The sequence below is a fragment of the Paramisgurnus dabryanus genome, chromosome 13, assembly GCF_030506205.2.
Source record: "Paramisgurnus dabryanus chromosome 13, PD_genome_1.1, whole genome shotgun sequence".
Classification (NCBI taxonomy): Eukaryota; Metazoa; Chordata; class Actinopteri; order Cypriniformes; family Cobitidae; genus Paramisgurnus; species Paramisgurnus dabryanus.
In genome coordinates, this window is record NC_133349.1 from 22,679,898 (window position 1) to 22,698,468 (window position 18,571).

Here is an 18,571-nt window from a genome sequence, read left to right on the forward strand (position 1 = left end):
TGTTACCGTAACCCACATAGCATTACCACATCATCTCCTCCACATTAGGAAAAGCAAATAAATACAGGAAATGTGATCCTACAGGAGCATGAAGAATAACAAAACAAAATTCCACACAACCTTGAAATCACGTTTGTTTGCATGCACAGGCAAAGTATAGAAGCTATATGACTGAGAACTGTTAATAGCAAATACATGCGTGGTCATTATGGAAATATACAGTTGGGTGCAGCACTTTTGAGGATGCTTTTGTTTTGGATTTCTCTCATACATTTCTTAAAAATGTACAAATTGTAAAATAAATTAGTTAACATGATCACTGTCACAAATTTGATTAGTAACTTAATAAAATTTAAGAAACATTAACTTAAAAAAAAACTAGAGATGCACCAATATTTTTTTTTCACCGACAGCCGATTATTCACACTGATATCTGCCGATAATGATTTAACTTGTATGAACTAAATCGGAAGATTACATTTTCATTCATATAAATATTCATATAATGATCATTAATATTGATTTAACAGGTGATGTTTCTTTACATTTTATATACACAAAGCTCAAATTCACTGCATTTTCCTGTTCTTTTTTGATTGACAGGATATATCGGCCATGACTATCGGCTGTTTTTAAAGGCGGGGTGCATGATCTCTGAAAGCCAATGTTGATATCTGAAATCACTTAAACAAACAAGCCCCTACATAATAGACTCTGTACCTTCTTTTGATAGACCCGCCCCACACATACGCAACCCAGGCAACAATGTCGGTTAGTAGACACGCTGCTTACTGCTTATTGGCTACAAGTGTGTTTTGGTAGTCGGTCCGACTCCCTTTTCCAAATTGTTTTTTTTTAAATCATGCACACTGCCTTTAAACTATTGGCCAATAGCGTGAAAAATTGGTTTTATCGACTGATACAGATTATTGGCCGATGTGCATCTCTGAAAAATAACAATGAAGAATCTTAAATACGTCTTCATATTTTGGCATCATAACTTAACTCTTTTTTAAATTGTAAAAACCCTCAAACTTTATGGGGCGTTTTCCTAGGGCTTATCCTAGTCCCAGACTAAAAGGCATGTTTGAGCTGCTTTAATTTTTAAAAAACATTTTCCACTGATGTAACTTAAAGCAACACTATGTAGTTTTTTTACCTTTAAATAATGTCTCTAAAATTATTTCAGTGATAAAACAACTTTTAACCGGACAAATTGTACTGTTGCTGCAACCTGAGCAGCCTCCTAGCTGCTACAAGCACACTCTGAAAGTGGCGGTGGAGGGAAGAGCACACAGCCCCGCCCCTCATCCTGCCTGCAGAAGAGTGTCTGATACCAGGCACTGTTGCGCTTTTCAACCACATGGGGGAGCTGTAAGTCATTTTTACATGGAAACTACATAGTGTTGCTTTAACATATACAGTACTGTGCAAAAGTCTTAGGCCACCAACACCAGACTTTGTTTTAGAAGTTTTAATGTCCGGCCATATTTATTTTTCAATCTATACAAACAGAAAATACAGGAAATATGTACAAAAAATAAAAATTAAATGTTCAGGACTAAATGTCTTCTTTAGGCAACGTCAGTGTTTAGTGTGACCTTTCTTGGCACTAAACACATCTTGAGTGTTTTTGAGCAGAATGAAGTAAATAGATTAATTTCTTTAAAATAAGAAATTAGGATTTAATTTTATTTAGGTTTAAGAGATCCTGCAGTTTCCTGCTATTGCTCAAGTGGAAGGGGAGTTTACCCTAAAAACTAATATATATATATATCAATGGATTTTTTTGTCCCAAAATGCACATCAGTAAAGTTTTTTTTAAGGTATGACTACTTAAATTTCCTAATACACCTAAAGCCTTGTCCTGGATTAATCTAAAACTCTGTCCGGGAAACTGAGTTTAAAGTTATTTTCATATTTTCAATAAGGTCTTAAACTTTAAGATCCTCTTGTATTCAGAGAAAAATTTCAGCTGTAGTCGCCAATATAGGCAGATTTTTTTTGAAAGCTTGAGGTTTCTTACACTTAACATGATATACATTGCAATACATTTGCATGGGAATTGTATGGAAACTCAAGACATTAAGGCTATTCATTAAACTGTGTGCTAGACTTGTGGCCAGTTCTGTTTGTGTGACCATTTCCATTACCACACTAACACAACAGTCAGCCCAAAAATTCTGTAAGGATTACACAGCGTGTTTGCTTTACTAATGAACTATTTACAAAAGTGGTGTGATGCATGTTGAATTTGTGCTGAGATTAATCTGACCCTTCCTTTACATTTACAGTCTCAGGAAAGTGCCGGAGGCTCAGATTGGGAGGATCTCAACCCTCTGAAACCACACAGCTATCCGTTTACACACGGCTGACCACAATCTCGCTCTTTGACCAGTGTGTGACCAAGAGCCTGTCCTTCATAAACCACACAGATATAATCTAACAGCGCCTGGTTCAAAACCTCTCAATGCACTGAAAATCCCATGCCACTCCACGTCGTCGTGTCTGATTTTGCGTTGTTATGAAATATTTGTGTTGTTAGCTTTTATATATTTTCAGTAAATATCCTAAAGATGACAACTGTTCTAAAAGTTATAAACAATTTATATATAACATATTATAAAGAAAGGACCAATGAGAATCCACAGTGGGCGGGTCTACACTCCACAATACCAGAGAAATTAGGCAAGGAAGCACTTTGTCTCATTGCGGTCACGACTGGTTTGTGCTCCGAATCAAAACTCGAACTAAATCGCAATTCGTTGACCACATCAGCAGCATGGTGTATGACATATGTATTTTATGTATAAAGGTTATAAGGAGCATGGGAACCTCAAGCCAAGCGAAAACTAGTGAGTCTGATGAACCGGGCTCCAGTCACCACAGTCTGTTCATACCAACTCCAAGCTCTTAGATTCAGATGTGGCTGCATGTGAAAAGCTGACTGACCCAATTTCTGAAATGTTGGTTAATATTTGAGGTCAATAAAAATGATTTAAATGTAAGCTTTCTTAATGGCCGACTGCCCTGAAGGATTTGTTGGAATGAACCGTTTTCCTTTACGACACATTTGTGTGGTCACTGCTCAATTCCACACTTTAAAGGAATAACTGGGTCTTTTCCTGAAATGCCCACCACACATTGCATTTAAACCACGCACATGGGAATCTCACCTCGTGTTGGATGTGGGACAGAGCATTTCTCCTCTCGAGACTCTACGGTCAGAGGAGCGGCAGTACGGGGCAAGGAGCTGCTGGATGTTCGAGAACTGAGACTGAGGGTGATTTCTGTCCGCCCCCGTGGCGCTGACCTTGCTCGTTCCCGTTCTTTCTCATCCGCTGACACACGTTCTATCTGCTTGTATCTATAAAGGAAAGTAAGTGTATGTTCATCCATCCACAACTGCTACCATTTCTGCTACCATTAGCAGTTCAATTACAAGCACCCCAGATCAAGATACTTAAAGGGATAGTTAACCCGAAAAATAATTTTTTATCCTCATGTTGTTGTAAACCTGTATGAATGTATTTTTTCTGATGAACACAAAAGAAGATATTTTAATAAATGATGGTAAGCACACACTTGGTGGTACCCATTGACTTCCATAGTAGGAAAAACAAATATGATGTAATTCAATGGGTACCGTCAAATGTGTGCTTACCGTCATTTATCAAAATATCTTCATCATCATTTATCACAATACTTCCATAATATTTATTTTTCCTACTATGGAAGTCAATGGTTACAATTAGCTGCGTGCTTACCCTCAGACAGGTTTAGAACAACATTTAGAAAAAGATGATTTTTGGGTGAACTGTCCCTTTAAATTTAGGTTGATCCAGGGTACTGTAAGGTCACAAGTCAGGTAACACTGTTTGCTGGTACAGAACGAGCATGTGAGTAATAATTTCTTTAAATAGAGAGGATATTTTAAAACACTGATACACAGAACAAATGGACTTTTTCCAAATATTTCTACACCAAATCCTCTCTTATTGCCTCCTATTTTGCCAATAGCTTTTCTATAAAAGGTGCATTCGGCTCTCCTTCCGTCTTATCATTTTTTAAAACTAAGCGCCAACGCTAACATGCAAGATTTACCAAAAACAAGATCAAGATGTTTTATACAGTAAGTACATAAAAGTTTTTCCTATCAGCTGAAGTTGGCTTGAAGTTGATCCTTTCATTTCATAAATGCATTAGATTATATATGGTTCACATAAACTTTGATAAGATAATCAAGCAAAAAATCTAAAAAGATCTAAAAGAAATACAGGATACAATCTGCCAGGATACAAGTTTTAAAGGTTTACTGTAAATAAAAAGTCCATGTCTAAAGCCAATTACACACCCTTCCTGATCGCTTTAAATGTCTTAATCTATAGCAGACGTAAAGGGGCCGTATTTCACCTGCAGCGCGTGCCGATTCGCTTCCCGTCTGCTGTTCATTCTAATAAAATGTTTCAAATGTGTGTCACATACTGACAACTGATATTAAAAATGGCCATAATTTTATTACACTGCAGTCATTCATCCAGACAAAAGAAATGATACAAACAGCTCAGCTCTGATGTGAGCCAAAAGTGTGATATAATTCAACATAAACCAGACAGGATGGACTGTCCTTTTAAGTTTTTAAAAGAGTTTTGTTATTTTTCATTTTTATGTTGTTATAATAACTGAAGCTCCCACACCCCCACATATACTATAAGGGATAAGACAAACATAGTTAACAGTGTATATAAAAGTATGTATGTGTTTCCAAGAGGAGTTCACTTCGTACCTCTCTTCTCGAGCTTGCCGGACTTCCTCTCTCTTGTCCACATAATCCCGACTGCAATGAAAAAAACTTGACATGAGCAAACATATACAGAATACAAGTTAAAAACGCATGCATTTTTAAATATCACACAGACATCAATCATTCCTAAGGTCAAATTTGCTGAATATATTCTGACGTAGCGAACATTAAACCCATGTGACTGATCATCTAGCTGTTTCCACTGAAGTTGTCTTTACCATATATATGGGTATGGGTTGATGTCATCTTACTGCCCTTGCTGTTAGTGTTTGCATCATAAATGCTGCATTCCTTCTTTTGTGCACAACATTTAATGTACCAATTACAAGCTGCACTACTAATAAATTAATAACTTGCCCCATCGTGAATACATGCATTCCTGCCTCTATATTTTCCAAAGTGTGCCTTGTTTTGTTTACTGTTTGTTAGTAGGTGACCAATAACACCACACTGCAAAAAATGACTTTCTTACCTCATATTTTTGTCTTGTTTTCAGTAGAAATATCTAAAAATTCTTAAATCAAGATGTATTTTCTTTATGAGCAAAATGACCTAAGAAAATAATAAAATAATACTAGTTTTTAGACAAAAAAATATACAATTTAAGTGAATTTATGCTTAAAACAAGCAAACATATCTGCCAATGGGGTGAGAACATTTTACTTCAATTAAGTGTTTAAGAAAAAAGAAATCTTATTTCACAATTTTTTTTCTCACCCCATTGGCAGATAATTTTGCTTGTTTTAAGGACAATTTCAATTAAATTGTATATTATTTGTCTTAAAACTAGACTTATTTAGGTTGTTTTGCTCATCAAGAAAAAACACCTTAATTTAAGAATTTTTAGATATTTCTATTGAAAATTAGACAAAAATACTAAGTAAGAAAGACATTTTTTTTCACTGCATCACTTTCTCAAGCAACTTGATGGAAATGCACCTAATTTGCATTTGTTTGTTTTTCTATTTTTGCTAATTTTGAAAAAAATTGCTTCACGTTTGGAAGGAAATCCAGCTACTGAAGAGTGACTGAGACTTTTTAAAATACTTTTTTGGCACTTAAGAGGGTTTTGCAGCGAAAGACAAATTTGTTAAATACCAGTGAAATGACTAAAGTGACATTTGTGAAAATACAGCATTTTATTGACTGACTAATAAGCTTTTCATTGCCATTACCTCTTTCCCCGCCAGCGTTTTTATAAAAAAAATTGCCAGCCAGCGGCAGCATTTTTAGATTTTCACAAAGGTTTAATGCCTTCCTGAAAATGTTCTTCTTTAAATATATAAACATACTATATATCAAATGAAAAAAAAACAGACCCTCTGCTTTCAAACAAACAAACAAAAATCCTACCTTCCTTTGTTTTTTATCACCTCTCAAATATGAGTAGGTTTCTTTAGAAATACCACATTTTGATCAAAAAGCTGAGATAATTGCATTTCTGTGAAGCACTTTTGATAGAGATCAGATTCAGAGCGTTCATCAAAACATACACAGAGTTTTTACTGTTTGCCCTAAGGGCTTGCTTCCAGGTTTTATAAGATGGGTAAGAGCACCACCTGGTGGATAATAGCGGAATTACGGATTGCTGTAAAAACTTGTCATTGGCAGGGAAGACGAGTTAACTTGTCAATGGCAGGGAAAGAGTTACTGTACTTTCACACCGCCGCAGACTTGAGCTTCCAAATTTACCAGAAGTCATTCATTTACAATGGAAGCTGGCTTCTCAGCTGCAAGGAGCGTCAAATCCATCGGCGTCGCATTTTGAGCGACCAGAGCGTCAATCTCTTCTCAACTTTATGGTAATGAGCTATGACGCGGTTCAGCGACAAGCAGCGGCAAAACCCAAGCAACCAATCGGAATACAGTCTAGACGTTCTTCGCTGGCTGACTCCGAAGAAACATATGATGTAACATTTGTTCCTACCAAAACATAAGTTTCTTCAGAGCGGCCAAAGCTTCAACAAGCTTCCTCGTACTTTTTGACAAGCGTTTTTGACTGAGTCTGCGGTGGTGTGAACATACAGTTAAAGTGAAATTACTGAACCTAAACAAAAGAACCTGATAAATAAATCTTAGGGGCTGTTTACACTTGGTATTAAGATGTGTTTTCATCGATCGGATCACAAGTGGACGAGAGAGACACATCACGTTTACACCTGGTATTTTAATCCGTCTCTTTTGTCAACTTTCGACCGCATCTGTCCTGAATACTGTGAGGGGGTGGTCTGTGAGACGGTGGGCGAGTCTCTCTGTTGTCATTCAAACCCGTGCGGGAGTAATTATGAGTTTATATGGACGCAAACTAATATTATGTCGGAGTCCACTGCTTGTTTAGCAAGTAAACATGCTGCAGAGAGTTTTGTACGTGTGTATGTAAGAGCTTTCTCTGAATTTTCAGCGCAATTGATGAAATAGGATCGCGCAACTTTCACGCTTTCAAAACGAAACTACGGAGATCCTCCGCTTTAGTTTTATCAATGATAGGCTAAAAATAGCGCTGTTCACCGTATGTTCACGGCAGAAGTAAAAAAAGACGTAAAACTTGTGTTTAATACCTCAGATTAGATAAATGGGCGGAGAGAAGGCGATCGCGTGTGGCTGTTTGAACACATTCAACCACATTGCGTTCCGCAACTCCAAAGCGATCCGATCGAAAGTGGTTTCGACTATCTCTGGATGTGGTTGAAAGTGGTCAAAAGTGGACGAGCTCAAAACGTTTTGAACACCGTTTACACCTGGCATTAATGTCATCCACTTGTGATCCGATCGACGAAAACGCATGTTAATGCCAAGTGTAAACAGCCTCTTAATTTTACAAGAAAACATGTCGGATGCAATGAACTCTTCACTTGTATTCCTGCAATCCACCTTGTTCATTCTAGCGTACTGTAAATGCTTTCTAAATCATTATAATAATAAGGAATAATTTGTCCTGTCTGGTTAACTCCCCTGATTTCTGATAAAAACTGGATGTTGGTCTCAGTCCCTTTTCTGTTAAATAAAGATTTTATATGGTCATTTTAAAAACGACATGACAAAACACTGCACTTAATCACTAGATAAGCTCCAAACCCTGAAGTATTTGTCATATGATAAATTAAAGTAGCATCATAATGAAACTGTGAGAAAGACCACACACTTGAAACGGTTTCTTTCCTCTCTTTCAATCCTTTGAAGTCTTTCCTCTCTCTCCATGCGTCTGCGCTCTCGTTCTGCATTCAGAGAATCCTGGTGTTGCCTGTAAGAGGAGGTCAGTAAACCACCCAGATGCGGTCTGTGGAAGAAAAGAAACAACAATTTATTGCATTTACCATGAACATTTGTATTGGCATTATAACATTAACAAAGATGAATAAATGCTAATGAATTTACTAATGTTAACAAATGCTGTAATATTGTCTTGATATTAAAATTACAACCATGTCATCAGATTCGGAAAAAAACATCAACAGCAATTCAGTGTTTTACAGCAAATTATAACAGAATTAATAAATATACAGAAGTCTTAAAGGTACAGTAACATAAACTTTCTATGTAAGGACCTGTGATATGATGTATGACTGAATAAAACTGAATAAAAAGACTTTGTATTTGTGTTTCAAAAAAAAAAAACCTTAACAGAAGTGGGAAAAATAAATGTCAAGAAAAAATGAAATGCTGCAACAGTACTTAAATGTATACATTTAAAAAAATATGCTTTGATGTGCTTAACCTCTACCATTTTGAAAATTCCTCTGTGCATCAAACCCATATGCAGATGAAAGAAGAGCGGGTGCTCACCTGTCAGGTTTACTGTCTGCAGTTGGGCCGAAGCGATTGTGGTGAGTGGAGGGGGCGCTAGACACCCCAGATGACCTGCCAGGGTACGTACCTGCATAGCCATTACTACAAGAGGAAAGAAACACAATTTATCACCAGAGTGCTCATTTACTTTTAAGTTATTGAGCCACAGTCTCAAACATACAGTATAAGACAAATGTACATAAAAAGATTATGTTGACACCGGGGCTAGTTGTCACATTTTTACTCCAAGAAAGTTCTCTTGTTTCATGTCTTTGGTATGTATGTCTTTGATAGTGGTGCTTTTCCAGCATTATAGCCAAGAAAAAAAAATACAGTATATACAGTAGGTTGACATTTTGTGACAACATGCCCCAAAAGTAGGGTATATGGTACTACAACCTCCAATTACAAAGGCTTTTCTTTTTAAATATGCATATATAATAATAAAAAAACAGAATACTGAATTTAAACATTCAAATGCTTAAGATTTTACTGTTCATTGAATAATAGAGACCGCAACAGGATGATTTATCTAACTAACCATGAATGAAAGGAGATGTTTTGCCCTAGTAACAGCATAAAGCTAAATCTAGATCCATCTGTAGTAACAAATGACCATTTTTGTTCATTCACTTCATTTATCACACATATCATCAGCTAGTGCACACAGTGGTCTGTGTATATGGTTGTCATGGACTCTCTCGATCTGGACCATAACACAACAGACACCATATGAGAAGAGGCCATTACAAACCCTTACTCCCAAACAGCCCGAGACACAAAAACACACGCAGGTGCTCGACCAAATCCAGTTTTCATATGTGTGGGTGACAAAAATGCACTTTCCTCCCCAACTACAGCAGCCTGCCGGTGCAGATCGCCGGCTGGAGACATATAGCACATGACCTCGCATTGGGAGATATGATTCAAGACATGTGGGGGCTTGTAGCGCTGCAAAATCCCACATATTTATTAAAAGAGGTCACAGACTCGTTTGTCTTCATGTTTGGATCTGCTGTGATTAACTGCACACACCATCAGAGCATGTCACAGAAAGTGTTGAAAGCCTGAAATTAACAAACAGTAAACAAAAACTAAAAACAGGAAGAGTTTGGTTTGGTGGTTTTGGGTCACTGCGATACGTGATGCCAGAGACAGGACAAGTAATGGTAGGGAAAATAATGCAAGGCAGACTTAAACCTGTGTCACCTACATGAATAAAATGGCTAAAAGCGCAAACTACCCTTTTTATTTTTATTTTGTGTGCATCAGAACTCACAAACAGATCCAACTTTGGCAGGTCTCTTACCTGCCACGAGAGCTGTGTGATGCATTTGAGTATCTAACATCTGACAGACTGAACAGAGGAGACAGAAGATGAGATGTTAGTAACAGACATACAGTAAATCACATTCTCACTGACAGGTAGACAAACAGACAACAGAGGGACACAAGTATAGTGACAATGCAGACAGAAAGTGAATCAAAGCAGTTTCTCTGCTTGAAATATCTATTTAAATAATACAAATTTATAACAGCCCTTCAATAATAACTATACTGTGTTGTAAAGCATTAACCCTTGCTTGCTATATTAAAGCTTGTATTTGGGATGAGAGATATTGTCACAGCATTGTCAGTTTTCTTCAACACTTTTGGTCTGTTTCCTTTAAGTAAATTTCCTTTGTCACTTGTAACTTTTATCAGTACACTAGGATCTAGATTACTTTAGATGACAAAGCTAAGCGTCATCGCCAAAAGTCACAAAAATCCAATTGTGATTTGACTTTTTCAAAGAAGAAGAATCTTTATTTACCCATCTTCTTATTCAAATAAGCAAATAAGTACAACAATGACTACACTGTAAAAATATTTTTTGCAAATTTTTAAGTTTAATCATCTTTGATTTACAAGTAATTACAACTGTATTGACTAGTGAGTGAACATGAAGGAGATTTTATGCACGTTTATGACAACTGCAATTAAGTGTCATTTGTTTAATTCTGTCATTTTTAATGCAAAGATGACATTGTTTAAGATGTTTTTGTTATGACAACTTGACATAAACCAATACATCATAACTTGTCATAACAACTTGACATTACCAAGACAAGATAACTGACCACTTTTTTTTACCATGCTACAAATTGAATTTGTCATTAAAATGTCATTACTGTTAATATTCTGTCAAATAGTTTTATAAGAGCATCATGAATATTTTTCTTGACCTCAACTACAGTTGAGGTTTAAAATATCATATCATTAAAATGTCATTAAGTGTTAATAATCTGTCAAATCGTTTTATAACACCGTCAAAAATATTTTTTTCGTATTGTTTCCTTCAGGTGTTAGAGAAATAAAATCAATGATCCAAAAATAATAATTAAAATGAATAAAATTATATTTTTAAATTTAAATGAAGGTAACACTTTATTTCGATAGTCCACATTAGACATTTGACTAATTATAAGTAACTCTGCAACTACTTATCAACTACCAATCTTTAGAGAATTAGTAGACTGTCTGCTTGATATCTACTAACACTTTATTGTGATGATATTTCAACAGACATTCAACTGACTATAAGTATCTTTGCAGGTGCATGTCAACTTATTCCGCTAACACAAACCTCTAACCTAACCCCAACCCTTACAGTCTACTATTACTCTAATGACAGTTAGTTGACGTATAGTTGCAAATTATTGAAAGTTAGTTGACATGTAGTTGCAAAGTTGTTTATAGTTAGTAGAATGTCTAAAGTGGACTATAAAAAAAAAGTGTAACCAATGTTAACAGTACAATAATGGGTTAAGCCATGTAGTGCTGGGTCCATATTACTGCAAAAACAGTTAATTACATCAAATTAATTAATTAAAAATTTTGTTGGTTTTTCTTTTAGGTCAGAAAATTTCAGAACCCTCTATGTGAGGAAAAACAAGTTCTGTTAGTGGTCAGTTTTTTATGTATTGTGCACATACATAAAGTTAAGTATAATTTTTTCACATGTCTGTTGCATTTTGTTAAGGTATTTAAAATTATTTGACAACGCTTTAATCACATTTGTACTGCACTAACTGAAGTGTGCATGTGTTTTTGTCACACACCTTAAGCACATTTTTGGAGTTAACTTAACAGTAGGAAGTTTTCCATTAACTCTGTTGACACGACTCAGCAGCCTGCCTTCATCCAGAAACTATGCAAAGAACCTAATATTTTAACGCTATCTAATAATAATTTGTACATATTTTATTAAGTGGCTAATTTGTTCGACCACATTCATACATTTTTGTACGATTTGCCTTGAGCCCTGTGATGTTGGGGTTAAGGGTGGGTTTTGTTAGAGTTTTGTTTTATGATAATCATATTTTTTTGCACGATTTACTTCGTACGAATACATGCAAATTAGCCAACTTGTTAAATATGTACGAATTCTTTTGAGATCAGGTTGAATATTTCTGTCTTCATAACTGCACCGAATAAAGAAATATGTCCATAGGTTAATTATTTGTCCTGTGCTTGGGTTATGTGTGAATGATAAGTACAATTATTAGCGAATAAACAGAAAATAAAAACTGCATGTAAACATCTTACTGCGATTATCTCCTTATTCAGATTATTGGAAATAATCACATTATTAGTGTACATGTCTTACTTATGGTCTTTATATATAAATAAGGTGAGTGGTGCAAGCACTTTTAACATAAGACTGTGCAACTAGATCATTCAACTGTAAAGCACATCTATGTAAAAAGAGACGCCTTTGATCCACTTTAAAATCCAGATGGGTTCCTCAAGCTGCCATAGCATTAATGTCAGACAAACATGCATGAGACATCGCAAGGCATTTTCAGCTCGTGAAACACGGACCCAACAGGCACTGTTCAGAATGAAATACAACTGCACTTTTATATACGACTTAATTTACAGACGTCTTTTGGCTGTGTGGTGGTACGGTGCACCACTGAAAGGCAGATGAAAAGTCAGTAAAAGTTAGCATCCTTCAGGGAGCGTCTTGCGCTGCAGGTTCAATGAAAATAGACTTTGGTTTCTGAAACCCTCTGTATTTTGCATTCCATTAAATATTAAAGAAGCAACATAAAACCCACTACAGGACACGATAAGACAATATTGCAAGTTAAGTCGCAGTGAGCATAGCACTTTGCAAAGGGTGCGAGTGGGATCCGGGGAAATGGCTCAATTGAAAGGGAACAAAAAAAAGAGAAGGTGGTGATCCACAAGGTGAGGGTCTGACTGGTTTTATAAGGTGGGCTTGATGGAGCAGGCAAAACAATAAACCCTCGCCATTCACAGGAGATCCTTAGATATTGGGAATCCTGTGCTATGCTTGTTTTCTTACAAACAATTAAGCCAAAACAGACATTCCCAAAGTTAATCTCTCAGAGATCTCAATTACAGTATTTAAGTGTATGGGTTGACTCTATTCCAAACCCTACTGTCTACATAGGCATGGATGATGAAGTAGGTTTATTACCACAGTAGTTGACCATAGACTATAAAGCACCAAGACCAAACCGATGATCCCTAACCGTGCCATCTAGGTAGGTTTGGAAAAGGGCCATTGTGTGCACATGCATGGTATTCTGTGATTGGCGAGAATCTACTGCGTCTATCTGCACTACCTGCAGTGCTTGTCTGGGTCTCGGCCCATCTGGCCCTGAGGGGTGCCCGATGCTACATCGTCCAGATCCACCGGGCAAGTAGATTGAAGGGAGGAAGGGAAGACGGGGGACAGGGTGTCCTCGCTCGGGGAGGTGGAGGCTGAGGAGGTGACAGAGGAACCCTGGGATGGGAGGGCACCCAAGGACCTGACAGAGGCCCAAGAAGACAATCTGGCTGATATCACGGGGCCAAAATCAGGGGTCAGGGGAGGGGAAGACACCGGGCCCTTGCAGATAACCCCGATCCCAGACTTGCCCCTGAGGTTTTCCCCACTGTCTGTGTCAGCAGCTTTTGGAATGAAGTTGCCCATGCACTTAAAAGGCAAACACAAGCTAGAAGCTTCCTCTACGGTTGATGCCATCCAGCTACAAATAAGAGAGTAACAGCAGACATTCTAGTAAATGATGAGATGTTGGGAGAGAAGAACTGGCTGTTAGTAAAGTCAGGGAAGAGATAGCATCAGATACGGAAGAGGATCTAGAACCTGGTTTCTAGCTCGATGACTCTATACCCTGAAATACCTTTCAGATGCCTGTCTAGAGAGTTCCTTCTCCTCCTCCTCTTCCTCCTCTCTGTGGTGAAAAGGAGGGTTTTAAGGAGGGATGAGCGATGAAACCAAAGTAGGAACAGAAAGGAAGGGAGAAGAAGGTTTACTGCATGCTTTGAGAACAGACGAGACGCACAAGAAGGTTACAATATGACATTTAAACAGTTTTACAGAATATAAACATTCAAAATTTTCTTTCATTTCATAATTAAATAAGTTACATATGTGACCTTACACATGTGTCAGTCATCGGCTGTGGGCAGAGCTTTATCAGTGTGACATCACATTAACAAGAGATTTAAAACAGCATGTCTAACCTTGACGCCTCTACTGTGTCTGGTCTGAACCCTGCATAATGAGACTGCGTTGGTTTTATGGGGTTTAAAAATAAAGGAGTGGGTGGATTTTGTTTTTAATTGTAGGGTGGTTGTGTTCAGACACTTCCAACACACATTTATGTCCAAACACCTTCCAACAAAGTGAATTTTGCATAATAGGTTCCCTTTAATCAAAAGTTTTTACTGTTATCATTAGAAATTAATAAACTAATATGAACATTTTAACTGGCCTTAACTATTGTACTTGTAGCTCAATTAGTAGAGTAATGCATTAGCAGGGCAAAAGGTCATGAGTTCAATCCCAGGGAACGCACATACTGATAAAAAATAAAAAGTCTGCCTTAATGCATAAATAGCATTAACATTAACAAAGATTAATAAATGCTGAGAACTATATTAATCATTGTGAGTTCATACAAGCTTATTTTAATGCATTACCATTTAAAATATATTCCAAAACTTTAGTTGGCTGTGGGGGTGAGCAACCCATTGAAGCTCTGTTACCCTATTTTGACTTGCAATCCAAAAGTGAGTTATCTGAGTTATCAGCAGACACAACAAAATATTACGACCTGCATATTCAGGAGAAAGTGGACAAGTCTCAAGAGTCTCTCTCTCTCTTTCTCTCTCTCTCATCGATCATTCAATACCAGTAGGCTGGTATTTATTATTACTATATAAAAAACATAGCACTTCAAAGGTCCTTCTAATTTCCTGCGGTGGGTTTAGCTCACAGACAACAGGATCGGATGACTGACTAAGACAAATTCAACTCAACCATCTGTTAACCAAACCCAAAAATATCCTACAAACTTCATCACTAACAGCAGATCCTGCCATCATAATCAAAAGCACAAACAGTCTGCGCAACTCAACAAAATGATGTGATTAAGTATCCCCGAGTCTGGGACGGGATCATTATTGTGACTGCAGGCACAGAGCAGCTTTCAGATGGGCAAAAGTTAGATTTCCATATGTATCTAACATACAATTTTACCACAGGAATATAGACATTTGGACAAAAGATAACTAATCATCACTGGTATAATAGTAAATAAACCATATCATAAATCTATACAATTTTGTACGTCTTTAAAAAATGAAATGGGATTACACAACAAAATAATTTTATGTTTTCAATTTTTGATTTACTGTAAAAGACTGATCGAATTAGTGGTAGTGTGAGTCTATATCAATAACTTTATATCAATACAGAAGGTCACATGTTTCAAATGAAAAAGAAACACAATAAAATTTACTTTGTTTAAATAAAATTTTATTAGTCAAATCTAAATAGTGTTTAAAAATGAATTGTGCCTGCAGACAGCATTGTTTATTTGCTTTTGAAATAGGACAAATAAAAATTAGGTACTGCCACAAACACAGAAGCAAAATTTATTGCCGAACACAATGTGCACAATCTGGGATATCCAAGTACCTGAATCACCTCTTTAAAATGCCAACTGTGCTTGGGAAAATGCACACAAACATATTTTTTACATTAAATATCTGTCACTGATAAAATGTTATATCCAGTACACTATACATTATTCTAAACATAACCTAAATTTAACTCTGCAATGTTTGCATTACGTTTCCCTTTGAAAACTTTTATGGATTTGATAATACTACAACACTGATGGGAGCCCTAATTTTGCCTGCCTGACAGCCAGCTCCAATGAATCACATAGGAAGGTGAATCTAGAGAGTGCACTGTAATTCAATATGAGACACAGAATACCTCCACATTCTCCCAAATCACAGCAGCGCTCATACAGAGTAGATGGGATGGCCTGTTCACTTCCTACAGCAGCCTTATGTGACCCTGCTTGGGGAGCTCATGCCCTTGCTGATGTTTGACACATTGGATCAGAGTCTTATGAGATAAAAACCACATGAGACGACTTCTCTGGCTGATGTATTTTCATGATACCAAGCATGGATATCTATGCAGCTCACCTTTGTCCCTTGAAGCAATCAAGTCATGTGGATTAGGTTGTATGATTAAAGAAATATACTGTATGAGGACAGGACCTCGTACCTCATGCTGTGCTACAACCGTGAGAACCATGCATGGTTTATATTGTACAGGTAGCTATATATTTCAGTAACTTCCTAATTCAGCCTCTATAAGCTTTACGGGTTCCCAAGTGTGTACATGATTAATCTGAACGTCCGTTTTTCTCCATGTCTCCCTCTGAGCATTATTAAGTTCTCCATCTTTGTTCGGGAACTAAAAACGGTAATGTGATAAAACACCCAACATAAAACTGCTTCCCTTTCTAAGACCATCAGTATATCTTGAAGTATACATAATAGTGTTTAATGCTAAAAGTGAACCTGTGCTCAGTGTGCTCAGAGTTGATCGTTCACTTCTTACCTTTCTGTGATGTTTTCTATCCTCTGGCCATTAAAGGGCACGATATGGGGTGTGTGGCTGTGGCAGGGGGATGTGGGAGCAGATGTGTGGCCTTTCCCATTTTGGAGCGAGTGTCTTCGGCTGCGTCGTCGTTCTAAGCCCCGCCTCTCAGGTGTGGCCCCAACGCTGGCCCGACGGCGGCTTTTGTGTCCAGATGAAGGAGGTGAAGCTTCTTCATCACTATCCTCATGACGAAGAGTTGCCTATTTTCAGAGAAACAACAGCATCAAAATTGTGCATCACAGTCTATGGATTAGCAGATCATTTAAAGGTGCATTCTGTAACTTTTAGAAGGATCTCTTGATAGAAATGCAATATAATATACATAACTATATTATCAGTGGTGTATAAAGACCTTAAAAAATGAACTACATTATTTTATATTATATACTTAGAATGAGCAGTTTTATTAACATACACCGCGGGTCTCCTTACATAAAAATCGCATCTATCATTCTACAGTAGCCCTAAATGGACAAACTGTTCTATAGGGGGCATTTTGTCGATGACATGTTTGTCCTGTGGCGGCTACCGTAGCGTCACTATGTGCTTCAAAATGGAGGGGTGAGCTGTGGACTGAGCCGTCGGTTGCAATTCACAATCTCACCGCTAGATGCTGCTAATAATCTACACAGTGGACCTTTAAATTCAGTCAATAGGATGAATGAGATGTTGAACTTACTGTAAATCTAAATTCTAACCTCATAGATGTTAAACTGCTCCACCAGGTCCAAGTCTGTGCCCTTTCTGTTGATGTGCCTCTGGGCCAAGACCTCCATCCCCTGTTCCTCCAGACTGTCAACCACGTCATAGAACGAGTCTTGGTCAGGAAGACCAGCCAATGTCTGGATAACAGATTTATATGAAGACAAGATGTCAATATGAATGAACAATAACATCTCAAGTGAGAATGTACTGTACAGAGAATACTGTCTAGGTACCTTGTTAATAAGGGTCATGGCGTAGACCAGCAGTTCAGTGTCCATCCCATCCTTCTCATCCAGGATTTCCATGGCATTGGACCAGGGCTTACAGCCTAGACACACAACACACAGCGAAAAGATCCAACATGTTATCATAACTTGGTGTCACTTTATTTTGATGGTCCCCTTTGACATTCTGTTGACAATAAGGAAGGTTACACCCACATGTCAACCCACAAGACTGCCTAATATTTGCCAACACTATTGTGATGATCCATCCACAAACATTATACTGACAATACAAGTAGGTCAACTTAGTCTACTACAGAGGTGTAAAGTATTTTTCATTTATTAAAGTACATATATTAAATATCTGTTTTCTTTTACTTTTATAGATTTTGAATCATAATATCATATTTTTCATTCCACTACATTTCACATTAAATATCTTTTTATATTTATATTTAAGTACCATTTTTCAGAAAAATGAAATTTAAAAAAATAATGTTTCAGAAAGAGATATATTTTTGCTGTGGTCAATAACTCACAAGTGTTGTCTATCAATACCAGGTGAAATTTTGAACAAATGTGACCAGTCACGGAAAGTAGGGACACAAGTCGTATCTGGGCCATTTTGATGTTGTTGTTATCTGAAAGTGCATTTTGTAAGCTTTCCAACGATGTGTAACACATGGAAATCTGATAAGATTTGGAGAAGTTGTGGCCATTTGAATTTAGGAACTCAGAAAAACTCAAATCAAGAAAATAGAGATGAAAGGGACTCTTCTTTCCAGCTGGGGGAGACAATAGGGCTCATTTACATCTCATTTAGCTAAGCCATACCCCCTGTAAAGCCGTTTTGAGATACAGATGTTTTAGCATCATATGTAGTATTTTGTGTCAGAAGTCCGAATGACAACATGCAAAAATAAACATGACGTTTACCTTTGTGTTCGAATACAGTCTGTTTCAGACGTGTGAATCATCCAATGATCATTTTTGTCCACAAATGCGTATAATCCATGAAATATAGATATATAGTCTATTGTTTACATCAGATTTCGCATGAAGGTCTGG

The 18,571-nt window shown here is 37.1% G+C and overlaps 1 protein-coding gene across 4 annotated transcripts in view; it reads right to left on the reverse strand.

Annotated features, from left to right (window-relative positions):
* Positions 1-18,571, reverse strand: part of fhod3b (formin homology 2 domain containing 3b) — a 168,849-nt gene that overhangs the window by 23,921 nt on the left and 126,357 nt on the right. Inside the window, exons 8-16 of one of the 4 annotated variants that reach the window (XM_065245998.2) lie at positions 17,513-17,607; positions 17,273-17,416; positions 16,533-16,774; positions 13,789-13,839; positions 9,900-9,947; positions 8,588-8,692; positions 7,947-8,081; positions 4,787-4,837; positions 3,177-3,367 (exon numbers count right to left, since the gene is read on the reverse strand). In XM_065245998.2, coding sequence (XP_065102070.2) covers positions 3,177-3,367; positions 4,787-4,837; positions 7,947-8,081; positions 8,588-8,692; positions 9,900-9,947; positions 13,789-13,839; positions 16,533-16,774; positions 17,273-17,416; positions 17,513-17,607 — 1,062 coding nt within the window. Of the gene's footprint in view, positions 1-3,176; positions 3,368-4,786; positions 4,838-7,946; positions 8,082-8,587; positions 8,693-9,899; positions 9,948-13,227; positions 13,758-13,788; positions 13,840-16,532; positions 16,775-17,272; positions 17,417-17,512; positions 17,608-18,571 lie in introns of those variants that run through there. The other 3 variants (XM_065245999.2, XM_065246000.2, XM_073811643.1) reach the window with 3 other exon arrangements.